The sequence below is a fragment of the Thamnophis elegans genome, chromosome 4, assembly GCF_009769535.1.
Source record: "Thamnophis elegans isolate rThaEle1 chromosome 4, rThaEle1.pri, whole genome shotgun sequence".
Lineage (NCBI taxonomy): Eukaryota > Metazoa > Chordata > Lepidosauria > Squamata > Colubridae > Thamnophis > Thamnophis elegans.
In genome coordinates, this window is record NC_045544.1 from 117,229,251 (window position 1) to 117,257,053 (window position 27,803).

At 41.1% G+C, this 27,803-nt stretch overlaps 2 protein-coding genes across 2 annotated transcripts in view; both read right to left on the bottom strand.

Moving 5' to 3' along the window:
• BAZ1B (bromodomain adjacent to zinc finger domain 1B) overlaps window positions 1-10,045 on the bottom strand; it is a 34,566-nt gene extending 24,521 nt beyond the window's left edge. Inside the window, exons 1-3 of the mRNA XM_032215076.1 lie at window positions 9,720-10,045; window positions 2,798-2,914; window positions 1,486-1,630 (exon numbers count right to left, since the gene is read on the bottom strand). Of these exons, the coding sequence (XP_032070967.1) occupies window positions 1,486-1,630; window positions 2,798-2,914; window positions 9,720-9,835 (378 nt within the window). The 5' untranslated portion in view covers window positions 9,836-10,045. The remainder of the gene's footprint in view (window positions 1-1,485; window positions 1,631-2,797; window positions 2,915-9,719) is intronic.
• A 9,191-nt stretch (window positions 10,046-19,236) lies between these two features.
• On the bottom strand, window positions 19,237-26,187 carry LOC116507773 (uncharacterized protein C2orf72-like). Its single transcript, XM_032216102.1, has 3 exons — window positions 25,536-26,187; window positions 22,027-22,218; window positions 19,237-19,270 (listed from the first exon to the last, which is right to left on the bottom strand). The coding sequence occupies exons 1-2, from the start codon at window positions 26,185-26,187 to the stop codon at window positions 22,028-22,030; spliced, it is 843 nt and encodes a 280-aa protein (XP_032071993.1). The 3' UTR covers window positions 19,237-19,270; window position 22,027.
• Window positions 26,188-27,803: the final 1,616 nt, after the last annotated feature.

The window sequence follows — 27,803 nt, forward strand, 5'->3', positions numbered from 1 at the left end:
TTCATGATAAATTATTTTATTACATTTATATTGCATTTATGTATATTTATTACATTTATATTCCACATTATATATTTGTATTGTTATTTTAGTGTTTGTCAATTTTGATTGATATTATACTGATTTTAGTCATACTAAATAACAATTACTGCTATTATTTATCAGCATTAAATATTTACAATTTTTAATATTGAGTTAGTCATATTTTAGAATAATAGGATTATCTTTTAATAGGATAATTGGCAAAATCTAATTCAAATGTGATGGGTTGCATTCCAAAGAAATGTGAGATGACAGGTTGCCTGCAAAATGCCAGGACCCAGGCTGTTGGTGCCATGTCTCCCTCTACCTAGTCTAACAATTTAAAAGCTGAGCAGAGAGGCTTTTCCCCCCAGTGTGAGCGGAAAAGTATAGTGTTTGAGTGGCACATTTTCATGTCTGGCATTCATGAGGCTGAAACCTTGCTCACAATTGGCGCTTGATGCTTGGAATGTTGTGCTAATGTCCAGCAGACGTGACAGCAGTTCAAACTGTTGCTCTCTTAGGCGCTCAGGCATGAAACTGTGCCGCTCAAACACTATACTTTTCCGCTCACACTGAAAAAAAATTAGAGGGAACATTGTCTGAAGGTAGACTATTTTTAGTAATACCAAGCTTTGCATGCAGCAAACTTCTTATACATAGCTGCACTTTGGGGCTTTCAGACCTCTTAGGTGATGTGATTGGTTAAATACAATAATAAGAGAAACCATTTGAAGTATCCGTAATCCTTTAGTATTTTGATTTTCAATGTATTCATAGTTTCATCTAAATTATATTCATAGATTTCATAGAAATCATGGGCAAGCAATACACAAAACAGTGTACTAAGTCATGTCCCCACACTGAATCTGTATTAACCATCTTTATTGGAAAAAAATGAATTCCTAGGAAAGTCCAATGAAAATCAGATGTCTGATGGGTGTTTAAAAGCAATTGTCACCAAAGCAGCCTGCCTGTAATGACACAGGTTTATGAAGTGAAACATCTCTTCTTCATCAAGAGATCCCTATATCTCAGAAAATGATAATTGTGAAGCTGGAAAGAGCTATAAAACCAATACCTAATCATTACCCTCCCTGAAAAATAAGAAAAGCAATCACGATTGGAAGAAATTGGCTATTTTAAGGGGATTAAACTTTTGCAAGTTTAAACAACCCTTCAATGCACTGCCTGTAAAACATACCAAAATGTTTGCCTCAGGATTCTAAGAGACTGTAAAGGCCACAAAAGGATGCTTACAGTTCTAGAGCAAGATTGGTCACAAGTTCATCTATGCTTATCCTGTTAGGAACTCACCATACCCGCTATTTTTTTTTTAAAAAGGAGACCGTCATGTCTAAAACAGAAATCAGCTATGATAGGGATAACGCAACTATCATATTTGATGTGACATCATTATTTTGACAACTGTTTCTGAGAGATGAATTTATACCTGGTCCTTACCTCAAAATCACACTCTTCTTCAACCGCGAATTTTGTCATAATCTCCAACCAGGAAGTGTCCACCAGTTTTTCTAAAGAGATTGTATTATGGTGAACCATTTCCAGAACAAGTTTTTCATACCAGACTGGAAATTCCTCTTTCAAACTGAAAAGACAAATAGAAAATGATATAGGATAATTATGATAAAATAGCAACTTAAAGAATCCACTTCAACTAGAGAAATTGCAACATTCAAGAGACAATTTCCAGAAACTGCTACTATCATTTGCCTACCAATATGATTGACTCAATAGTTTTATCTTAATCCTCTACTTAAAAGCAGTTAGTTAGGATTTAAGCATATCTCTAATTTGAGTGAATAGACATTAGGAAATTGTATATTACTAAAATGAATTAGGCAAGCGTGGCCCTCTGCACTGACTATATAAGGATAGAACACTGCAAACTATTGGAAAATTAGGAGGATGGATACATATTTCTGCACATTGGTAAAATATGTATCCATCCTCCATAGACAGATCACAATTGTGTAACAAAATCTGTTTACCATCAATGAGAGCCAGTTTGATCTAGTGGTTAAGGCACTAGATTAGAAACCAAGAACATTGCACAATCCACCTCACAGGGTTACTGTTTTAGAGGAACTAGGAAGAGAAAGTATAACGTATCTTCACCATTTTGAATTATTGCTGTATTGAATTTCTGGTCTGTCTTTATAGCTGCAAATATGTGAAATTACAGATAATGCCATCCCATATTTGATTTTTTTCTATATAATTTTTGAGGGGGGGGGGCAACATTCCTACTACATCCCAGCAATATGACTTGTATTCAAACACACTAATACTTTCCCCCTGATTTTCAATGGAAAAATGCCTTAAACAAATATACAACTGTAGTATACCAAAAATGCACTGGTTAGCATGAATGCATGATTCATTGCCAGAACGTTTTTGGACTTTATACATATAATGGATTACATTCTGTATTTTTATGCAGCACATCTATATTTGTTTTCAATTATGCTATTTAATTAGACCACAGTTTTTGAGAAAGGCCAGTGAGAACTGCAACATTCAAAATGTAAGGAGAAAAAAAAATCACTGAGAGTCAGGCAATACCCAATAAGAAATATTTTCTTTAGAGTTTAGATATCCTTGCTTATGTAGCTGAAGAAAAGCCTTTTCTTCTTTTGAGATGACTCATTCCAAGTATTTTCACAGGAAGCTCACTATTTGTCAAAAGTCCGTCCCCCACTTTCATTCTTTAGGTTCTGTCCCTAACAGCGAAAGCATTCGCATTGCTACTTACAGCTCAGCAACTTCCTGTTCTTCTTCCCAGGCCTCTTTGTGCGTCAGTTGACTACTCCCAGTACTTTTACAGGTCCATATTCGTTGGTTGTATTTCTCTAGCCGTGCTTCATACTCTCTGAAGGAGCAACAGCTCAGGAAAATAAGGTGCACTTAGTTTTTAAACTATTGGATTAAATCAGTATTTTTTTTGTCATTTACACACATAGGCTGATTGACACATTATGATAAACAGTTACCAAATTAAGGTTTTATGATTAATATTTTAACATCTGAATAATTTAACTATAATATTTGGATTGGGCATCATGCATAATTCTCTTAGTACTATTTTTTTGTTTCATAATGTAAAAGGGGCTGCAAATATAGTACTGTTCATCTTACTCAGGATTTAATTGCCATGAGAAAACACAGCCTCAATAGCATGTATATTTTAATATGTATTTTACTGATATTTTCTAAATGTATTTTAAAACACATTCCATATACCAATAAATACTATCCCAAATCAGATACCACAGATGTTTTAAATTACAAAGGATCAGGTTTTCAGAAAATGGAACCACATTATCAGTTGTGAACAGCTACTTTTTCTGCCTCATCTCCTCCCTGCATTACAGAAAAATTTAAAGCTGTCTAGGTAAAGTACACTTACTCAGTGGCAATAAGATTTGGGAACACTAAATAATATATAATTGAGAGTGTATTGGTTAAATCATCAGGCTAAAACTGGGGGACTGCATTCTAGTCCAAACCTTAGGCACAAAGCCAACTAGGTGATCTTGGGCAAATCACTCTCTTTCAGCCTCAGGAAGCAGGCAATAGCAAACCACTTCCTAAATCTTGCCAAGAAAACTATAAGGGCTAATCCAAGCAGTTCGCAGGAGTCAACATTGATATGCAAGGGGGGGGGGGGTGTATATGTAGCCAAGCTAGCAGATTGCTTCATATCCAGTTCACACCAGAGAAGGTTCTGTCTTTTAATTACTTATTTTCTTCATAGATTTTAATTATTGGGTCATTTAAATCATAAAGGTATTTCAATGGTTGTTGACCATCGAACAAAATTGAAACCATATTTTAATAGATATTTCCAACTGTACTTTGAAATTAAATAGTAGAAGCCACAGCAATTCCAACTTGGGCATCACAAAAAAAGTATGATCTTAAATTTGGAAATAGAAAATCTTAATACATAAAAGAAACTGAAAAAAGGACTACTATGAAGCAACATTTTTATTGCCATGTTAGAGGCTACATTAGTATAATGGCTACATTATACACATAAACTCAGTAAATATTCATGTATTTAATGAGAAGTACTACATGTTTGGGATAAATTTAATTAAAATGTTACTATGTACTAAGCAGCAGCCAAATTATCGAAATATACAGCATACATACTATAGTTGTATTCCTATCAAGAAAACAGATTAATCGAACCTTAGCTGAATTTCCTACTCAATTCTATAAGCAAACACTTCTACCATGCTTTGCTACAGAATGCAAGTGCTAGGAAAAAAAAGAAGGAAACTGGCACAAATAGCCAGGTTTTCCATTCTATGAATTTGAAATATGGTTCACCAGGCAAGATACTGTTCCCCTTAAGAACAGGCATGTCCAACCCACAGTTCATAGGCCACAGGCGACTATGGACAGCTAGTACAGGTACTCTCCTCAGCTTATAACCATAATTGAGCACAAAATTTCCATCTCTAAGCAAGATAGTTGTTAAGTTTCTCCTATTTTATCACCTTTCTTGCTACAGTTAAGTGAATCACTGCAGTTATTAAATAGTTTCCGATTTGACTTTGCTTGTCAAAAGGTAGTAAAAGGTGATCACATGATACTGGGACACTGTAACTATCATAAATACCGTATTTTTCAGAGTATAAGACGCACCTTTTTTCCTCAAGAGGCTGAAAATCTGGGTGCGTCTTATACATCAAATACAGCATTTTTGCCCCCCGAAGCCCCGCCCCTTCACCAAAATGGCCGTGCAGAGCCTTATGGGGGCTTTCAGAGAGCTCCTGGAGCTGGGGAGGGCAGAAATGAGCAAAAAAGGGCTGTTTTTTGCCCCCCTAGCCCCCAGCAGCACTCTATAAGCCTCAATAAGGCTATGCATGCAATTTTTTTTGTCAAAAAACGGGCCATTTTCTGCTCATTCCCCCCCCCCAAGACTCTGCAAGCTCCCCCAAGGCTATTCATGTTAAAAAAAAAAAAGGCCCGTTTTCACGAAAAACAGGCCATTTTGGGGAGGTTTGCTAAGTGCAAAAACTTTTTTTTCCCTTTTGGAAAGCTCTTTAACTGATTGATGAGAATTACATTGATCAAGTGCTGTGCCAGCAGAAACAAAGTCTTAGGTGCTGCAGAATGTCAGCAATTTCCTTCTCTGGCACATGGATAAATACACCTGGAAACATCTACCTACCTACCTACTGTATTTCTCTATCTCTTTCTATTTCTCTCTATCTCTCTCCCTACCTACCTACACACACTCTCTCTCCCTACCTACCTACTGTTTTTCTCTCTTTCCCTCCCTCTCTATCCTTCTATCTACCTACCTACTTTTAAAAAAAATTTCCCCTTTCAAAACCTTGGTGCATCTTATACTCTGAAAAATACGGTACATGCTGGTTGCCAAGCAGCCAAATTTAGATCATGTGACCACAGGATGCTGCAAAGGTTGTGCAAAAGGAACCAGGTGGCAATATAAAAAGGAAGAATTCATTAGCATTATTCCCCATCAACATACAAATACATTCTACTTCCAACTTCCTAAAACTGACTCAGTGTGAAAAAGAGCATAAAAGCTCAAAAATTTAAAAGGTTTACAGGTTTTCTTTCCTTCAAATATTTATGTATTATTTAGCTTTTTAAAAACTATTCTTAAAGACTTACAATAAAAAAAATGGGTAATTAATCAACTCTCCAAAAGTAAGTATGTTTTTCTGTATTTGTTCAAAATTGTATCACAACTCCCCGCCCTTCGCTAAACCAGGGATGGGCGTGGTCAGTGTGTGATGCATCCGGCCCGCAGGCTGCAAGTTTGACACCTCTGATCTATGGTGTATCAAATTAACACCACACACATCACTCTTCTGTCACATATACTTCAACCATTTTCATAGTTATGCACTGCTCCACACCAAAAGCATGGAGATTCAAAAAGAGATTGTAGACAGAAGCTGTCTTTTACTGTGGTTTCAAAACATCCACTTTCAATCAACTTTTGATTACTAGACTTCTGAATTTTCTTGACGCTGACATAGAGAATGTTTTAGAAATAACTCAGCCCTGTGCCATGAATGGCTTTATAGTTAACAATCAGTACTGGAAGTAACACGGTTGTACTGAGGTATACCCAGAGTTGCTAATACCTCTGACACTTCTGAATGCTCTTCAAAGGCAGCTCCATATAGTCTGTTGCAATATTTCACTTGGGAGTGATCAAGACATGACTGACCATGAACAGGTTCTTTTAATTCAAAAAAGGATGCCACTTTTTCCTAATCTACGAGTGTGCAAAAGCCCGTCTGCCTATGGTTGCTACTGCTTAAAGAGGGCTGTACAGCACTTAGAAGTGGTATATAACTCTAAGTGCTATTGCTATTTGCTCTTCAAACCAGAGCATCAAGTCTAGGAGAACCTTATTTGTGCACTGGTTCTTTGTTTAATGACAAAGATTGCTGACAGTTAACATGATTCCAATGAAATTTCTAAATGACGAAATACTATCATCTTTTGCATATACCGTGTTTTTTGGAGTATAAGATGCACCTCTTCCATCCCTAAAAGAGCATGGATATGTTGGTGCGTTTTATACACCAAATGCATATATTTTTGGCCTCCCGAAGCCCCGCCCCTAAATCCCATTTTTTTGTGAAAAATGGGCCTTTTCACCAAAATGTGGACATTTTTGCCTTCCCCCATACGCACTCTGCAGACTTCAGCAAGGCTGGGGAAACGGAAAAATGCCCGTTTTGGTAAAAACGGGGGTATTTTCCCCTTCCCCCAGCCATGCTGAAGCCTGCAGAGTGCTCCTGGGGGCCAGAGAGGACAAAAACTTTTTTTTTCTTATTTACCTCTTCAAAATCATGGTGCGTCTTATACACCGCTGCGTCTTATAGTCCAAAAACACGATATAGTCATCAGGAGTAAATCCTGACACCTACCAGTAATTAAATTTTGGACAGTTGCAATTGAGGACATAACAGAACTAATTATCCTAAACTGGATTGTGGTAAATTGTGAACTCAAATGTCAAAAGGTTTCTCTTGTTCCCAAGCTTACTTTCTGTCTTTTTCAGGCAGATATAATTTAAACATATTTCAAAGTAGCATCTGTTTTGTTTCCAATACCATGTAATATCTATTTATATTAACTAGATTGCAAACAGAAAATCCAATAAATTATGTGAGTCCATTTCCTCTACCCCTGAATCTCTAAAGGTAAAGTATCTATCACAATATAAGTAGATTCGTTTTCAAAAATGCCTGGTGATCAGAAATGAGCCAAGGCTGTTCTGACAGATGGGGTAGAGGGAGAAAAGGTTTTGTTAAGAGGAAGGGGCTCTCTTGGGTACAAGACAAAGAAGAAACGCTGAAGGGGAACAACAAAGCATTGCACCTTTAAGGACACTAAATGTAATTAATCTCATTGAGATTTTTAAAAGATAAAATATAAATTTATTTGCACAGAAATATTAGCAGTCTGTCCTGAAAATAAAGCAGCCTGAGATAAATTATATAAGGAAAGAAACTGGTATCCACTAGACCTAATAAAATATATTTCAAGTACAGCCCACCTCCTTGACAATGTTGCTTGCTTACAGACCATGAACATCTTCGGTCTACCATATACAAAATTAGGGAAATACCAAAAGTACTATCAACCTGAATCACAGAATATTGAACAGAATATTAAAATGCTTGCTTGCATGCTAATCAATTTTTACTCCAGAAAAGTTCCTAAATGGTGTGCTGTGATGCAAACTGTCTAACTGTTAAAAGTCTTAGATATTCAGGGTAAATCTATTTTAAAAGCATGAACAGTCATTGCAAAAAAACTTAGAAATAAGAAAACTAAGAAATAAAATATGTTCTTATTCATCAGACAAGTCAAGATTCTGTAAACAAACACTATAAACAAACTCTTTACAAACTTTGTAAACTGGGCTATGTAAAGTCTAGCTCTTGGCTGGCTCATTCTCCTTCAGCCAGGTTTCTTGACTACATACAGTGTTGAAAAATATATTGGAACATCACCAAAACTTCCTTAGGTATCAGAAATATGGTAAAGTTATACTGACAGCTGAAGTGGCCATATATAACTGCTTAGAAAACATACTATACTATTACCACTTCATTTAGTTGTAAACAAACTTCTGTTTAATCTTTAATCACATGCTACAGTGAACAGGGCATATGAAAGCAGTACTGACCTTCCTTTATCCAGAACTTCTAAAATATAGAAATGCAAACCTTTGGATGCAAGACGTATTATTTTATCATCCGGGTTAATTTGCTGTGTAGAGCCATTAAGGACAGAGACATCAATGTCTGCTGTGATGGTAAGTTAATTTATGCACTAACTCATCACAAAATATTAACAACTCCTATAAACATTCTTGAAGTGTCTTTCAATCAAGCAAATTCTAGGTTTTAATTATGTAAAGATAATTTTCTGGTAAGCCCTCAAGTAAGACAAGTTGGTGACACAGATAGCCCTCGACTTACTACAATAATTGAGCCCAAAATTTTTGTTAAGACATTTGTTAAGTGAGTTTTGCCCTATTTTACGACCTTTTTGCCTCAGTTGTTGATACACTGCAGTGATAAGTTAGCAACCCAGTGTTTAAGGGAATCTGGCTTCCCCTCGACTTTGCTTTCAGAATATAGCAAAAACTGATCATGTGACCTCAGACTGCAAGCAATGGTCATAAATATGAATCAGTTGCCAAGCATCTGAATGTTGATCGCATGATCATGGAGATGCTGTAATAGTCGTAAGCGTGAAAAGCGGTCATAAGTCACTTTTTTCAGTGCTGTTGTAACTTTGAACAGTCACTAAACAAACTGCTGTAAGTCGAGGACTACTTGTATACATAGTAAAAGTTTCTGTTCTATTTGAGCCAGTTGATAATTTAATGTTAACACATTAGAAAGTTGTTAAGAGAGGCAAAGGATGATGAACTTTTGCTGACTTGAGTCTTTTACTTGTATGATTCAGAAACAGATCTTGTGAAGAGTAACATTCTACTTTTAGCAACCATTTAGGAGGCACCTACAAAACAGTCCTTGCCCTGCTTCAGATCAAGACGCCTACCTAATTGTTTCCTGCCTGGGACAGCCCAAATGCCTTCAGAGACTACAAGCTTTACCCGAAAGTGAAAATCTTCCTCTGCTATCCACGCCCTCTCAAGCTTGCCTTCGGAAGTTAACTGCTCCCCAACAGGCAAAGCATCCAGTCCAAACTTACGCAGCTAAGGAGAATAACTTAGAACCTTTTCAGACAAAAAAAAAAAAAAAAAGATCCCACCCTCCTCCTCTCTTTCTTCCCAATCCCGACAGTTACTGACATCCACAGATAACTTCCTCTGCCGGCCCCGCTGCACTCTCAGCCTAGGGAGCGACGTCGTCCTGCCCTGCTCCATCTTGCGTCCGAGAAGAAAAAGATGCCGAGAAGTGGGGTGGGGGGGAAATAAAAGAGAAAAAGGGAACAAAGAGAGTCAAGAAAGCAAACCAAGGCCTTCGGCCGTCCTACGTTTCCGATCCGATTTTAAGTCGCCAGGACAAGAGAAGAAAAAGAGAGCAACTCCTTCGCTGCCTCTCACCCATCCCCATCCCCCACACGGCACCGTGACTGAAAAACAAAAAGTCCCCCCTCCCTCCCGCCGCCTCGCCATCGTCCAAATCGGATACTCGGTGGAGCGGAAGGCCTCCTGCGTGTGGGCAATGACGAAGCGCTCTCCCGGCGGCTCCCCCGGCGGCAGCGGCTTTGCCAGAGGGAAAGGCTTGCGGCCCAGCAGCGGCGCCATCACCGAGGCGAGGAAGAAGTCGGGTCCAGAAGGGAGCAAGCGCTGGAAAAATGGCGGGAGAATCCCCTCCTTGCTTCCGCGCGGGAGGGCGAAGCCGGCAAGCCCCCTCAGCCTCTGTCGCTCGCCCCCCTCCCTTCTTCACGCTCTCTGTGCGCGCGCAAATCAAAAAACCCCTCCACCTCCGATCTATGTATGTTTCTTTTTTAACACGGCCCACTCCCCCCCCCTCCTCCCCGGTCCCTGTCTCCTCCCGCGAGCGGGGATTGGTGGATTGCTGAACAGCGCGCCACTTCATTGGCTAGAGCGGGCGACGCTCAAACAAGCGATCTTTTTTTAATTTATTTTTAAGGTTAGGTTGCGCCACGCGCGCGCGCGCTGGGGGCAAGAAAATAGAAAAGGTCGCGTTATGTAAGCGCAAGAAAGGAGCGCGGCCGTCCCGCCGCCATTTTTGGTCGCCGTTATTATGTCCCGCTTCCTCGGCCAATAGGAGCTTATCGCTTCGTCCGGGAATTGGCGAGAGGGAGAGGGAGGGGGAGAAGCGCTCTCCGAAGGCTTTTGTCTGGACGGCTGAAACGCAGCCTCGCCTTAAAGGAGCAGAGCCCTTAGAAGTATCCCCGAGGAATCATGGGGAATGAATGCATCGGATTACCTGTATTGTTTTCCGCGCTCTGGAAGGGGTGGATTCTTCGATCCAAACTGAGTTTGGCTTGTTTCCATTGGTTGAAGCCCAGATCCCAAATGTTAATTAAAACATAAAGAGTATTCGCAGAATCTGAGCCTCAGAACTTCATCGTGGTCAGCCGTTCAGTCATATCCCAACCACGGTCACTCCATAGATTAGCCATGGCCATCCCTGGGTCATGCTTTACGGTGTCCAGCTCCTTCTCCCGCTGGCCATTCCCAACATGATCTGGAGTAGGTCCCCTTTTTCCAGGCCAGAGTCTAGTTGGCCAGCATAATAGGCTTATACTGTTCACTCCACCACCATCACAAATGGTGAGGTTCTTTTAGGCTTTGGCGGAAGGGAGGGGGAATCTATTCATGCTTAATTTCCCTTAAAAGTCCCATTTTCACGCTCTAGACTTATTGATTAGACTATGTGGCTTTCTCTCCTCCAGGTATCTAGAAGTGGTGATCCACCTTATGTCTCTTTGGTAGCCCAAGCCTTCATCATTCCTGATCTCCTTCAGTGCTTGATGTAGTGTAATGAATGCAATGACTCTTAGCCTGCTGGATTGTTATAATCATTTTAATTTTGTTACCATCAGTTTTTTTTTAAAAAGTGCTTCCAATTGGAATGTGTTTTTATAGCACTCCTTTGTTTAGGGTACCAATCAGGGGGCCCCTTCAGACGTTGTTGGTGCTCCGTCCATCCACCCATAAGAAGAGATTGGACAACCATTTGTCTGAAAGGGCTGTGATGGCAAACCTATGGCACGTGTGCCCCAGGTGACACACGGAGCCATATTTGGTGACACGCCAGCTGTCAGCTCCGGTGCGCATGTGTGCACCGGGCAGCTGATTTTTCACCATTGCAGAGGGCCAGGGGAGGCCATTTTCACCCTCCCCAGGCTTCAGGAAAGCTTCCGGAGGCTGGGGAGGGGTCACACGCGCATGTGCAGGTAGGTGGGGAGATTGAGTGGGTGCGCGCGCAACTTTGGCATGCCATAAGAAAAAAGTTCGCCATCACTGGTATAGGGCAGCAATGGCGAACTTTTTTTGGCTTGTGTGCCATAATGGGGGGGGAGTGCAGGTGGGTCGTGTGCGGGCGTGCCGCACCCATATGCAACGCGACACCCCCCAGTGCGCATGCACGCATGAGAGGCACTCCCCCCATTTCTTGCATCCTTTTTTCGCCCTCCCCAGGTTTCAGAGGCTTTATAGGAGCCTAGGGAAGGCGAAAACAGTCTCCCCCCCACCCTCGGAGGCCCTCCGGAGGACTAAAAAGGACCCTACGAACAAACCAGAAGTCACTTCCAGTTTGCTCGTATGGTTGGTTTAAGCCCTCTGGAGGCTTCAGGGACCTTCCAAAAAAGAAGAGACCTTCCCTGAAGCATCTGGAGAGCTTAAACTTCCCCTACGAGCAAACCGGAAGTGACTTCCGGTTTGCTTGTGGGGTCCTTTTTTTTTTTTTTAATAAATGTTTTTTAATTTTAGTTTAAAACAGGTACACATCTTTCTTTACATCTGTAAAAAATATATCAATCAATTACAGATAAGTTTTGGTACATCTCCTCCACAGTCAACCAACATAACTCATATTAACTAAGGCATTATTATATATCCATTTTCATTTAACTGTTATTATTATTTAGCAATATTGATGAAAGTAATAATCTTGAACAATCCCTGCCCACACCGGTGGGAGAGGAAAAAATCAAAAAAAGAGAAAAAAGAAAAAAAAAAGGACCGATAAAAGATAAAAATTAAAATAAAGAATAAAAAATAAAAATAATACAAAAAAAGACAAAAACGACAAGACAAGGCAGGAAAACAAAACAAAACACAGGTATCTATCATGAGAAAAAAAAAGAAGTATATCAACTGGTTACAACATGCTTTGGTGCTTCTCTTCCATTAACTCATATTAATTCAAATATCTTAACTCGAATATTTACCATATCAACATCATTATACCTCCAGTTTTAATTACCTATGGTTATTTAAACATCCTTCATCCTTAGCTATACATTACATAATTAATCCATAACACATGCTAACAATTCATTTACTTATTTATAAAATCCTCTATTATCATCAAATCCTCATATCCTATTTTAGCTGGACATCCATAATATTTAATTATATCATATATCATAACATTTTCCCAGTATTGATTAACATTTGATTGTATGTATTTTATTTAGTTTTTAATAGTGATAATTATTGTAGTTAATACTCTTTATGTATAATCTTCCAATTGTTAGTTATCATATCAGCTCCACATTATATACATTACTATCAATATCAATTATTAGTCAACTATATCTGTTACAGAAAAAGCAATTAGGTTTAACTAGTTTTCAATTGTGTTCTTCATTCTATCAGCCAGTTCCAATTGTAATATTACTATCCATTCCATCTATCAGCCAGTGTCTCTCCAATAGCAAGATCCTCTCCAGCCAATTGCCACGCGTTGGATAAATTTACCAAATGTTTTCATAATCAAATCCAGACAAAGATATTTTGGCACCTTTGGACTCTGAATGTTAGTGACGAAATAATAATAATGTTGTCTGGGCTTGTAAAATTTTCCAAATTAACTTTAATTCTCAAGGGTTGGATTTTCCATTCCTCCTGCACTCTGTCTTTTAAATGCGTCTTCTTATAGCTTCCCCCCTCCTTTCTTCCTCTGAGATAGACCAGACACCATTTCTCCATTTTCCGTTTGTATTTCAGGAGCATTTAAACATTCAACAATCTCAGTTTTTGCTTCATATTTTAGAATCAGATGATCCAATTTTCTTTCCAGTCTTTGATAAGAATCAAAGAGTCCTCTACATGCGGAAAAAAGTCTCTGAAATGAAATCTTAGAGGTATTTTGGGACGCCATGATGTGTGTCGCAGTTAAAAATTGCAACTCTTTTTTTTTTCCACGACTTCTTAGTCTCTCGCAGGCTGTGATTGTAAACAAGCCGAGTAGTAAAGTAATAAAAGTGTCGAATCGTGACGGGCTAATTAGTAGAAAATAAATTTTACGATCCACTTAAGGAGATTCAGAGGGGGGAGGGTGTCAAGGAGTTTCTTGAAGCATTTAAGAAGTAAAGTAACCACCAGCCATAAATCCATTAGAAAAGGCCAATTCGCTGCTAAATTTCCCTGTTCTTTGGTTTCAGTTATCTTAAGTTTTTAACGCGAACAGTCTCTCTTGGATAATAAAATCAGCTTACCAGATGACATCACTTCTAGCATTCTTAGGGGCAACCTGCAGTTTCAGTTAGCACGCAGCTAATCCAGAAAGGAATTGGCACGAGGAGCTAATACCCCCCCCCCCAGAGATTTGCGGGTATCTCTGAGGTCCTGGGTCTCTCCCCACCTTCACTGTCTTCTCCAGGACAGCTAGGGTTCAAAGAACCCGTCCAAAAATCCTTCGGTATAGAGGAATTTCAGGAGTAGCCTGAAACTCCATCTTCTCACTGCTAAGCCCCGCCTTCTTCCCCGCTTGTGGGGTCCTTTTTAGTCCTCTGAAGGTCCCTGAAGCCTCCGAGGGCTTAAAACACCACCTACGAGCAAACCAGAAGCCTGAACTTCCAGTTTGCCATAGGGCTGGTTTTTGCACTCCGGAGGCTTCAGGGAAGCTCCTGAAGCCTCTGGGAGGGCCTCTGGTGGGGAGGCCTTTCGCCCTCCCCAGGCTCCTATAAAGCCTCTGGAGCCTGGGGAGGGCAAAAACAGCTCCCCCCCCCCCCCGGGAGGCCTTCTGGAGGATTAAAAAGGACCCTACGAACAAATCGGAAGTCACTTCCAGTTTGTTCATAGGGTCGGTTTAAGCCCTCCGGAGGCTTCAGGGACCTTCCAAAAAAGAAGGGACCTTCAGGGATTTTCCCTGAAGCCTCTGGAGGGCTTAAACCGCCCCACGAGCAAACCGGGAAGTGACTTCCAGTTTGCTCGTGGGGTCCTTTAGTTTTGAAGGTCCCTGAAGCTTCGGAGGGCTTAACCGACCCTACGAGCAAACCAGAAGCCTGAACTTCCACTTTGCCCATAGGGCTGTTTTTTTGCGCTGTGGAGGCTTCAGAGAAGCTCCTGAAGCCTCCGGAGGGCCTTGGATGGGGAGGCTTTTTTCGCCCTCCCCAGGCTCCTATAAAGCCTCTGGAGCTGGGGAGGGCGAAAAATGGCTTTAAAAAAGGCTAAAGGCCAGCTGACAGGGCAATGCCTTGTGTGCCTGACAAATGGCTCTGTGTGCCACCTGTGGCACACGTGCCATAGATTCGCCATCCCGGTTATAGGGTTTCTTTGAGCAGGGGGTTGGTCTAAGAAGGCCTTCCAAGGTCCCTTCCCACTCTTGTTACGGGTATTCTTTTATTTTTTGCTCCCTGGATTTTAGCCTAATTGTCAATTGTAAAAATACAAAATAACTGGGTAGCTGCATTACAGTACAATAGTGAACCTTAATATGAACCTGTGGCTTTGCCACATTTGTGGCATCCACTAGCAACCCTGCTTTATCTCTGATACCAGTGTTTCTCAACTTTGGCAACTTAAGGTATGTGGACTTCAATTCCCAGCCAACCATACTGACTGGGGAATTCCGGGAGTTGAAGTCCAAACATCTTAAAGGTTGCTAAGGTTGAGAAACACTATTTTATATTTCATTTTTTTTAGCAAAGGACAGCAGGCTTTGCAAGTATTTAATCCTATAGTTGTCTAAAGCCATGCTCCGGTCAAAACAACAACAACAACGATGAAAGCTGTTTAGTACAAATGTTTGAAACATGCTTTCAAAATTCCAATGGTATCTGCCCCACAAATTGGGGACTGTGCTAAAATCATAGATATTTTGGGGTCACATCAGGTGACAAAAACATGCCACAGCAACCTAATTTATCCGGGGGAAAAGGTAATGCAAAGGTAATGCACATCATTCAAAGGTAATGGACATAAATTTCCTGATAAAAATAGAACAACCTGAACATTCGAAATATATTTTAAAAAATATGAATACAAGCAAATCTGTTTTCCGGTTGTTAAATTTTACAAGGTTTTAAGTAGGAGGGCCAAATTCTTCAGACATTTAATTTTCTCTGATGTATGCAGCAGTCCTTTTTAAATGCATTTTTACAGTAATCTCAGACACCACCAGTGACCTCTTTACCCCAGCTTGAAAACAATAGATAGAGCAATTAAATACATCCCATTTATTTATTTATTTATATATAGTATATGTCCTGATCTATCTGCATAGCTCACAATAACAATTTACTTATAGATATATTTATTTTATATGGCACATGTTTTCACTTGAAGAGCCTTGAATAGCTTATAAAAGAACCATAAGTCTTAACTTGCATGATCAAAATAAAACCACCCACACACTGAAACAATGAAAACACATTTTAGTATTAAAAGCTATTTTTGCTGATTTTCTTCCAAAGAAGCCAATGATAAAAGTTTAAATATGCATAGAGAAATGGAGAAAACCAGCAAACTGAAGACTGTGTGTTCATTACCATCATGATAATCATCATCATATTTGTATGCTGCCTGACTTGGAAAAAGTGACGTACAATCTGTCCTTGAAGTTACAACTGTTACACCATTCCTGAAGTCAAATGATTATAATTTGGGGATTTGTCAACTAGCTCACATTTATGACAGTTACAGTAATCTTGCAGTCATGTGGCTACAATTAGCGACCTCAAATGGCTTCTAACAAGCAAAGTCATTTGGGAAAGCCAGATTTGCTTAATAACCATGATGATTTGCTTAATGACCACCGTAAAAATGGTTGTAAATTGTCACATGATAGCTCATTTACCAACTTCATGACTTAGCAACTGAAAATCTACTTGTAGTCATAAGAGGAGAAATATTTGTATGCTATTGTCCACACAGCTCATACCACCCTGTACAATTAGCTCTTGGTGATTCCCTGAAGTAAAATTCCAGTTCTACCCACCTTCTTTTCCCAGCAAAAGCTGCCATCAATTGCCATACAGAATGTGTATTGAGACAGTGCTTGCACAGGAAGTCCTCTACTTACAACCATTGTTGAACCCAAAATTTATGCTGTTAAGTGACAAATTTAAGTGAGTTTTGCCCCATTTTAAGACTTTCCTTGCCACATTCGTTAAGTGAATTACTTCAGCTGTTAAATTAGTAACACAGTTAAATGAATCTGGTTTCCTCATTGACTTTGCTTGTCAGGTCACAAAAAGCCATCATATGACTCACTTCTAGACACTTCATTTTTAACAATTTTAACTTACTTTGCCAAAGGAATAGCAATACCAATGTGCTGACCATTAGATGGCAGCAAAAGTCAGGGGGCATACTATATTGAGTTTTGCTGAATAATCAGAAGATTCTCATCCCCACGCACAGGAGCCCTATCATCTTGGTTTTTAATTTTTAATTTCTCTGTTCAATTATCTAATTTTAACTGGGTTTTTAAAAACACTTAAAAAATTTTTATTATATTGTGAGTCACCCAAAATCACTGTTATCAGTGCAACGGGCAGCATAGAAATGTAAAGAAATAAGGTAAAACAATTAAAAGTTTGGAGTCTTCTGCCTTTTCTTCACTGATAACTTGAGGCAGATTTGTGCAGTCCAGCTGCAGCCTTTAGATAAGAGCCTTTAGATTTACGTACATGTTTCATTTTAATCCCATCCCAATGTTGAAAGAAATGTCCTTCTGGGTTCAGCTCCAAGTGGGGAAGAAGACACTGGAGACATGGAGGCTGCTTGGAAAGATGGTTTATTGTTGGACAGGGCCACATGGCTTGAGCCCTGTACAGAAAAGGTGATCACATGTTTCAATGTAGGTGGAGAAGAAGAGAAGAAGGGCTGAAGAAGGGGCTTGCTAGGCTTTTTATACCCTCTTTAGTCCCACCTCTCTGTTTCCTGTTCCTGTGTAAGAAATGTATTCTGATTGGTTGTCAGACTCCCATGGTGCCATGCAGGGGGCTACTCTCTAGGCTGTTTTGAATCCAGGTATGAGTTCTCAGATGCCATGTGGAGACCTGAGTAAAAGGCCAATATTATCATGTCTTTCTGTAGCTGCTGCTGAAGTCTTTATTATGTAAAGTGGGCTAGCCTCGCTAGTCTTAATGGGCCTATTGACAAAGTGGGGGTAGGCAGGAAGCTACAGGCAACTATTCTGTCTTTTAAAACATGCTTCTTTTCACATCCAGAGAAACATTCTGCCTTTTCAATATTTCCTAGGATATTTCATTTTTTCTGGGAGAGGGCTGGATGATAACTTCCCACACCAATCTACCTGATTCTTAGCGGCTTACAAGTATGTATCTATACACACCAGAAAAAAGTGTACAGAACGTCCAATTAATGTCATCGAAGAGCCAAAATTCAAGAAAGGCTTTGGTGCCTGTGGTTGCATCTCGTGTTTCAAAGGCTGTAACTACCATTCTGTTGTGGTCCCTTTAAACGAGTTCCCCAACCTTTCTGAGTTGATGAGCCAGAGGAGGGAAAGGGCAGGTGTCTTTAGGTGTATGCGGTGATGCTAGTGTGAGTGGGGTTGGGTGCACAAGTGCCAGCCACCTCACAGGGCCCGTGGCCAACAGGCCATGGGCCACAGAGTTGGGGACCCCTGCTTTAAAACGCAGAAAATAAAGTATTGCAGAGGCTGGAGTTCTAGCCACCTTTGCACCCCAAATAATAATGCATAATACTCATAGAGCCCACCAATCAGACAAAAGGGAGCAGTTTTCACAGCAAATCTGATGAGCCAACTGAGCCCAACAGATCACTGACCCTAACAGGGTCCTTCCAAGGCTCCTTCACCACTACTCCAGATTGTGTCGTGGGAGATCTTGTGCTGGGATAGGCGGGCAAACATCACTTCAGCACCAGAATATCTAAAGTTGGCCAGGCTTCCTCAGAGATAGACGGGTACTCAGAAGAAAATGCAAAATAAATAAATAAATCAAGTTGCTTTAAATAGTGTTGTGCTTGACTGTGAGTAATATTCAAAGCACAATCAGTTCTTCCAAAATTATTTTCAAAATTTCTAATCCTAATCCCGTAATATGTTGTAGGAAGTTATCACCCAGCCCTCTCTCAGAAAAATGAAATATCCTAGGAAATATTGAAAAGGCAGAATATTTCTCTGGATGTGAAAAGGAAGAAACATGTTTTAAAAGACAGAATAGCTGCCTGTAGTTTCCTGCCCATCCCCACTTGGTCAATGGGCCATTAAGAAGGCCAAGCTAGTCCACTTACATAATAAGAGTTTCTCCCCTTCAGCTCCAGGGGGATGGGATTAAGGCATGATAATATTGACCCTTTACCCAACTCCCCACATGGCATCTAAGAACTCAACCAAACCTGGATTCAAAACGCAGCCTAGAGAGTTGCCCCTGCATGGTCCCATGGGAATCTAACAATCAGTCAGAATACAAGATGAAGATCAAAGGTCAGAGGGGGATAAAACCAGGGACTCAGCATCTCAGTCGGCCCTTCTCTATTCTCCACCAACATTGAAGCATGTGATCACCTTTTCTGTTCAGGACTCAAGCCACCAATAAACCATCTTTCCAAGCAGCCTCCATGTCTCCAGTGTCTTTTTCCCCACTTGGAGCCGAACCCAGAAGGACATTTCTTTCATCAATGTAATAACAGTTTTTAGGAGTCTTTGGGGACTAATAGGATAAACTTCCCAGTTAAAGAGTAATAAAACAACTGATATTTACACACACAGTGTGACATGCTGTTGTTTTATTTTTGCAGGACAGCTTAGAATCCAGATGAATTCAGGATCTGAAGGAAAACAAAGAAACAACAGCATCATGTTTTCCCAAATATAACAAAAGCATTAGCCAAAACCACATTGATGTACTTCATCATTAATTCACTTAGACTTCAAAGTGTGTATCCTACATTGCAAAATATTTCCTAGGTCCAAAAATGCCAGTTATTCATTAAAATTTCAACAGTTTTCTTGCGAACACTAAGAGAATATATGCAATTGGCATGTTGTAAAAATATTTTTGTTTCCATTTTTCAATAATAACCCCAGTAATGTTAACAGCAATATAATAGGCCCATATTATCCCAAATTTTCAAATGGGACCAACTAGTCATGGTTCATTTGAAGCACTTTCATAGACCAATAGCAGATTTGGGGAAAAAAATCTTCCTAATAAAGTCATTTGTTAGAATTACTTCTCACACTGAGAGGAATGAGGTATCAGAACAGTGAACTGATACAAACTTTGTTTTAAAAGAGGCAAGCTTCCACCCTCTGTATAGAAAGTATGAACAGAAACAGAGAGAATCCTACTTTTCTACATTGTCTATATTTGGTGTAGTAGTTGTCAAGGAATCTGTTTAGAAAGTGGGAGACTGCCAGTTCCTGTCCTGCCTTAGGCACAAAAAACAGCTGGGTGACTCTGGGCCAGTCACTCTCTCAGCCCCAGAAAGGAGACAATGGCAAACCACTACTGAGACCTTGCCAAAAAAACTACAGGGATTAGGCATGTCAAAGATAACCCCTCTCAAAAAAAAAAATAAAAAAAAAATCCGCTCTATATAAAGGAGTCTCAGCTGAAAGAAGGATACACTAGTTTCTGAAATTCTTACATTGTAATCTATCTAAATCTTTTTTCCCCTAATAAGTATTATTAATAAGAGCTCTTAGATATTCGGGTTTTTTTTTTATTTAATTGTTTTCAGCAAAGACAGGAGGGATGTCTGACAATGTACAGGTATTTCTGCCTCATTTAAAACTAGGACAACTGTTTTTTTTTTTAAAAAAAAGACTTGCATTGAGCAATAGATACTGGTTTTAGATTTATGGAATATGTCAAAATGCTGGTATATTGCACCATTTGAACACTGATTAAAAATGCAAGCATGATTTTTGCTTCGAATCCAACATTATTTTTTCCAACGTCTCGAAATAAGTAGTGGGAAAGGGCTTGGAGGACACTGCTTCATAGTGGCTCCAGTCCTTCTATTCAAGCTGTGTCCAGAAGATCATGCAGGGGATCTATTGTTTTTTACATCTAGAATATTAATCTATAATGATCCTCAAGAGTTCTACCTTTGCTACCTGTGGTATCTAATATTTAACCTATGTATATTAACATAAAAGAAAAGCACTGGAGGAAATCATTAGAAGCTTGAAGATGGGGTGGTGGTGATGTATCAGATGCTGATGAGCCAGAGATCTAAGTCTTTCTTACTATATAATTCCAAGGAAGCGTTAGTTCTGTTCATTGTTGTCTAATCTAGGTTATAGGCTGGATACGGACAAACAAACAAACCAATCCAAACACTGAGAGGCAGACAAACAAACAAACAAACCAATCCAAACAAACATGGAGGTGATACCAGAAAGGAGAAAAGTACACAGGTGAATTGAACTGGAGATGGGAATATACTCACAGAAAGATCAGGTTCATAGTTTCAAAAGGTTTCATGACAACCATTACTGGATTTGCAAGTAGTGTTTTGGTCAAGGAACCTTTCCTTGCCAGAAACCTCTCACCTTTACAAAAAGTAAAGTACAAAAAGTACTTTGCTTTATTCTTTTCCCCCAACTCAATATTAACAAAGTATAGGTCCCTTACAATTCTATTATTCTGAAAGGGTCTCATGCCTGAGCATGGGGGTTGGATTAGATGACCTCCAAGGTCCCTTCCAACTCGATTATTCTGTAATTCTTGGGAACAAATCTCACTATGTTCCTTTCTACCCAGAGTCTCTCCTCTCCTGGAACATCGAGGCAAATCACTTTTCTGCATCCTTATTTAATATACATGGTCTAAAGTCTCAGAAACATAAAAAGCAACGAATTGAGGTAATATTCTGCATACAAGAAACCCACTACTAAACTCATAAATATGATGAATGTATTCTCAACAACTATATATATTGCATGAAAAGGGTACAATCGTTGACTGTAATGGTATGTGGGAATGACATTTGGAGACAGAAGAAAGAACCACAGATTAGGCAGCTATTATGCAAAAGGTATCTGAACCCACAGAAACAGAAGGGATGTGGGAAGCATTTCAAAAGGAGCCTTCTCTAGTGTTCCAGGGAGTAAAAGTAAAGGAGGGAGGGAAGAAATATTATTTGACTTGCAAGAATCTGTTAATGTAACATTATAAAAAAGATAGAACTAGTATTCATTGTTAGGCTGCTTCTTGTCTGGACTACCCAAAGGGTTAACAAAGACAACCCAAATAAATGGATTGAGGTTAGACTTATAGCAGTAGCACTTAGACTTATATACCACTTCACAGTGCTTTACAGCCCTCTCTAAATGGCTTACAGAGTCAGCCTATTGCCCCCAACAATCTGGGTCCTCATTTTACCCACCTCGGAAGGATGGAAGGCTGAGTCAACCTTGAGCCTGGTGAGATTCGATCTGCCAAACTGCTGGCAGCCGGTGATCAGCAGAAGTAGCCTGCAGTACTGCACTCTAACCACTGCGCCACCGCAGCTCATCCTAAAAACATTATAACATGTTTTTCTTGACCATAAGGTCAAAAACTATGCACGCTCACCTCAAAGGAAAGCAAGCAGTTCTGCAGGAATCATTTCAGGTGGGATCATGCCTTGTTGGTAGAGGTACCATCCTGCAGCAGATGCCATGCCAATGATGCACGCAGTTGCCAAAATCCCTCTGATGACGATGACAGTCCAGGAAGAACCTGCAACGGGTAGTAGGGGATCCTTAGTGACCTCCTCCGGCAAACCTGCACAGGAATTCTCTGGTTAACTGAATTGAGCTGATGGATGTTGAACTTGACAGCATTTAAAGAAATGGGTACAGGACAGTATGTAAGTCCCAATGGGGAGGTGTGGTAGACTGAATGCCAAAAGATGCAAATTGCCATGGTAGGAATGAATCTGGCTTCGATGGAAACAGTGGTTCCCAGATTAATGAGAGCTCTTATTTGTTTGTTTATTTTGCCTCCCATGTCCCGTGCAAGGTGACTTTTACATTAACAAATCTCAGCTGCTTTGATGGTATTAGTCACCCGTTCTGACCCCCCTCGTTCCACACCAAAGCACACTCCGAGCCAGAGATAAATTACGGCATTTAATTAACAGACAACAGGTCCTTGAGAGCAACCCAGCACAGACAAGCTTGGGCAGCAATAAACACAGATAAGGCTTGGCAGCAATCCAGCCTGCCAAGCTCATACAAAGTTCTCCGACATTCAATCCTGCGTTGACTTCTGCAAAGAGGGGCATGTGCACAAGTAGCTTTTTATAGTCTGGAGAGGAACCTAATGACCACTAGCTGAGTGCAATCACCTCCTGTAATTGCGTAATTGTTCCTGACGCCTATTAGCTCTTCGATGGCGTGCATCCAGGAACAACTCACTACTGGCTTCCGGCTCACTCTCCTCCCCACTGGTCCAAGGCTCAGGTGCCTCCTGGTGGCCAACCAGCCTCTCTGTGCCCTGCTCGGAGTCGGAACCCTGTCTAGGGTCCTCCACATCCTCCAGAGACAACTCATAGGGGCCCTCGCTGTTGGAGTCTGGTGGCAGCTCCAACGGCTCCTGCTGGGCCACAACAATCACCTATCAATTACTGCACATTGGAAAAGCAGGAGGACAAAAACTAGACCACTGATGGTGAACCTTTTGGGGCTGAGTATGTTAAAAATTCAGAAAATACCTAACTTGAGCTTGCTGGTGTGTCATATACATACAATACACATACACAAGAGACCCAATTATCCCTTTATTGTTTGCAATAAAGGTTGATAATGGCCTCAGAGATCAGATGTTGCTTGGACCTTTTTGCCATTTTTAAAAAAATCATTAATCCAAATTAGGCAATGTATCCATTTTGCCAATGAAGGGAAATTGCATCTATTTCTATCAACTGAGGCTTTGGCTTATCACAGAGTACACCTGCTGAAAATCCTTCCAAACTTTTTCTGATTTTGGAGATTTTGAATAAACACCACCAAGATGTTTACAAGTTCATCTGTGCAACCCTAAGGATCAGCAATGTCACTTTTTAAGTGCACACATATGCATACACAAATATAGTTCGTATCGCACTACCGTGTTTCCCCGAAAATAAGACAGGATCTTATTTTCTTTTGACCCCCCCCCCCCAAATAAGCATTTGGGAAGGTCTTATTATTTTTGAGGTGCAGGAGGCAGCGAGTGTGGTCACCTCATGCCTGCTGCTGTGTTGCAATATTTACTGGGGAGAGCTTATTTTAGCGCGTGCACTCAAAAGCCTGGTTGGTCTTATTGTACAGGGAGGTCTTATTTTCGGAGAAACAGGGTAGGGTTTGTTGGACAAGACTTATCAGTTTGGTTCACATATAAGATGAAAGCATAGATCAGATTTTACAAGCTGCATATGCTGGATTCACATACCTTGCTAGGACAAAACAAAGAAACTGCATTATGTCTTATCCTATTACTCTTAGTCCAAAAGAGCCGCCAAAGCTGTTAACAGCGTTTCCAAACTAAAAGACTGCAAACAATTCTTGCCAGGCCTCATACAGCTGAGATGCCAGTTAAGATTCCCCCTTGCTGCATATGCTATGGCCATGGATCGCTGTGGTTTCCCGGGACCATCCCAGATCACATCATTCATACTTTGTGGCTAACCACCGAAAATTATGCATACTTTAAAAATAGCAACAAGTAGAGTTAGAATGCTGATAGACAGACTTAATTTAAAGCGAGGAGACAAAAATACAAGCTCCTCTGCCTCTTCTACGGACATCAAGGTGTTACTGTCCTATCTCTTGAAGCACTAGGACAGCGGCCTCCAACCTTTTGGGCACCAAGGACCGGTTCCGTGGAGAGAGGTTTTTTGCGGATAGGAGGGGGCGTGGTTTCGTGTGCTGCCTGCATCCTGCAGATTTATTTATTTATTTATTTATTTGTCATGTATGCCGCCCACTCCCGGAGGACTCCGGGCGGCTCACAAAAGACAAGGGAAAGGGGGAAAACGAGACAAAGACAACATATTAAAAACAAAACCAACATTCACAATTTCCGTGGAGGTAAATGCTTCTCACCCCCCCCCCCCCCCCAGCCTGCTGGAACAGCCAGGACTTGGTGGCTTTGCGGAAGGCCGGGAGGGTAGTAAGGGTCCGGATCTCAACAGGGAACTCGTTCCAGAGGGCCGGAGCTGCAACAGAGAAGGCTCTCCCCTGGGGAGTTGCCAGCTGACATTGGCTGGCAGATGGAATCCGGAGGAGACCTAACCTGTGCGATCTAATTGGTCTGAGAGAGGTAATTGGCAGGAGGTAGTATTTATTTATTTATTTATTTATTTATATGTGGCTTCACTTGTTTGCACGGCCTGGTTTCTGGCATGCCTGTTCTGACCGAGGTTTCCCAAGAGCATGAGACAAACTCCTTGTCCCGGCAAAAAACCCTTTTATTAATTTGCTGCAAATTGTGCTCATTCACAGCTGGCAAAGCCTTTCAAAGGAAGATTTACAGTCACAGACCTTATCTGACATAGGGAGCTGCCAGGCTGATATCTGCAAAACCTGGCAAGGAGTCTCGGAGAGTCAGGAACCAATTAATGCAACGAATTGTCTCCTGTAAACTCCACTCCCCTTTTGCTCCTCTTTTATTTTGGGAGGGGCCATTCATCATCCACATGTGGCCTTACTCCCAAGTTGACCCCTGTTCTTTAGTTGTTCCTGTCTTCTGGCAACTCTGCGCATGCGCACACTGGGCACAGGCTCCAGCTGTTCATCTGCCTCAATGATGTCTGCCTCTGAAGGCAGCCGATAACTGGCATACGGCCCTGGCCCCCTCTCTGCCTCTGACACAGAGATCATCAGAGCCTTCCCCAGACTCCAGGACTGGCCCATGTGCCTCCCCAACCTCCTCACTGTCTGAATCTGCTACAAGCTCTGTTGTGGCTGCTGGTGGGTCACAACAATGTCACAGACCGGTGCCGGTTCATGGACCAGGGGTTAGGGACCCCCGCATTAGGAGACCAAAAATAAAAGCATGCCCGTACCCACCCACTGAGAAAAAAAGTAGCCCATTCTTAATCTAGTCTAGTCTCCCACCTCTGCTCAGGGCTTCCGAAGCACGACATGCTGCCTTCATGATGGCCAAGTTACCCCGGGGATAACCTGGTACATAGACCTCTGCTTCTATCTCCACATCTTCCAATTCCAATGGTCCTGCCTGATCCTGATTTCCTTTGACAGCCGGCTGTTTGCCCCGTTTCTGTGGTGAAGCCTTTGGGAAGATGCCCCGCAACAGTCGAAGCAGGTGGGCACGGGCTTCCTCGGCCTCCCCTCTCTTGGGTTCCATAATGATTCCCACTAAGGCGCAGGGGGATTTCTGGACGTACTTCTTCACCTGTTGCAAAACTTTCCGCAGTTCGGTCTCCTTGCCCTTTATGCAGGAGGCACGGCACAGAAAGAAGATGAGCTGGCATTGCTTGCCACCAAAAGGGCAGGTGACACAAGGCTCTTTCAAAGCATCGGCAGGGTGGACCGAGTGACAGGAGGAAGAGAACAAGTCCTTAACAAAAGAGGCCATCATCTTATGGATGTCCCTGCCTTCCAGGGTCTCCCCAATGAGAAGGACCTCGGGCCTCCCCCCCACCTTCTGCACCAGGATCTGAAAATCCTGTAAGATCTTGTCCCCAGGGCCTGGGATGCATATTGGTGCAGGAAGCTGTTCCGAGCCCTGCCCCTCCTCCTTGGTCATGTCCTGCTTTCATGGAGTCTCTGTCCAGCTGCCCTGAACTAACCTTGCAAGGCCTCTAGGCAAACCCCCTCCCCCCATGATGTCACAATGCCCAAGCTCAGCTTGTAAACCTGGATCAGCCTGTCCCAAAGACCAACGATAGCGAAGTTAATTATTTAGCATGGGATTGAAGACAAATTGTTATCTAGCTAATGGAGCCCAGATGGATTCCTTCTAAATAGAACATCACTAGTTAGAACTAGCTGTTACTATCAAGTCTGAGGTGGGCTGCAGCCAAGTCAGTCAAACATAGCAGATCCCAAAGCCTTGCGACAACAATCTACTATCAGAAACCACTTTGTCAGAGGGGTGATCTTTTAGTTATTGCCTAAATGGATCTCCAGAAGAAGTAAAAGAAAATGTAAAATCAAGTGATCATAGGAAGGAAGAGGCCAAAAATCTTTGATAATCCTATGTAAGGATGTACACATGAGGAATCAAAAAGAATTATAATGACAGTCACTATAAGAAAGCTAGAAAGAATAAACACCTGGAATGGGAGAGAAATCCATACATCCAATTTTTTTTTACTCATATAAAGGTTTAAAGGTTTTCTATTTTTGATCTCTTTAAGGAAACAGAATCGAACTTGCTGATGTATTCTGGGGAGAGTCATCTTGCAGTTTCTTTTTGCATTTTGAAGACACAAAATCACCAAAATCAAATGCGAATGGGACGTAAAAAAGAGGATTCTGCATGCACTTTGTCCATCACTGTGTAAAACTCTGCAGACAGAAAATCAGAATGACAAGGAGAAGGAATAATTCATATTAGTTTTCTCTTTTAATGTTTTCTATAGAAAGCTTTCACCCCATACGGGGACATGTGCAAAAAGTTTCACAAGCAATTTACAGTGGTACTTTTCAGTGCCACAGAAAAGTGGTTTCACCCTGGATTCCAAATAACTACCTTTGCGCATTATGGCTAGTCCTTGAGTTGTGAGGCAAAGGAGCCTGCCCATCATAATTGTAACCCGTGATGGTCATAATTTATGACACCTACACAACTGACCTGATTTTATGACCTTTTTGTGGCAGTCATTAAATGAACACCTTGGAAGGAAAGGAAAGCAGTGGTTTGCTATGGATGACAGCAATGCATTTAAGATTGTATTTGATATCATGCACAGTCAGTAGAATCTGGACATCTCTGATCCATAAAATTGTAGATTTAGGATGTATTATACTGGGGATAGGGATGCGGTGGCTCAGTGGCTAAGACATTGAGCTTGTAGATCAGAAAGGTAGGCAGTTCAGAGGTTCCTAATGTCACTTAATGGAGTGAGCTCCCATTACTTGTCCCAGCTTCTGCCAACCTAGTTCGAAAGCACATAAAAATGCAAGTAGAAAAATAGGGACCACCTTGGTGGGAAGGTAACAGCATTCCGTGCGCCTTTGGTGTTTAGTCATGCCGGCCATATGACCACAGAGACATCTTCGGACAGCGCTAGCTCTTTGGCTTTGAAACAGAGATGAGCATTGCCCCCTAGAGTCGGGAACAACTAGCACATATGTGCAAGGGGAACTTTTACCTATATTGGGGATAAATCCCAACGAAAATAGCAGGGTTTTTAACCA

Bases quoted from the DNA above. Each gene is read 5' to 3' on its own strand.
- LOC116507773 (XM_032216102.1), bottom strand. From the start codon at position 26,187: ATGACCAAGGAGGAGGGGCAGGGCTCGGAACAGCTTCCTGCACCAATA. The intron at 22,219-25,535 runs GTGGGAGACTAG...ATTCCTGTGCAG, and splicing joins TTCGGAAGCCCTGAGCAGAG to GTTTGCCGGAGGAGGTCACT.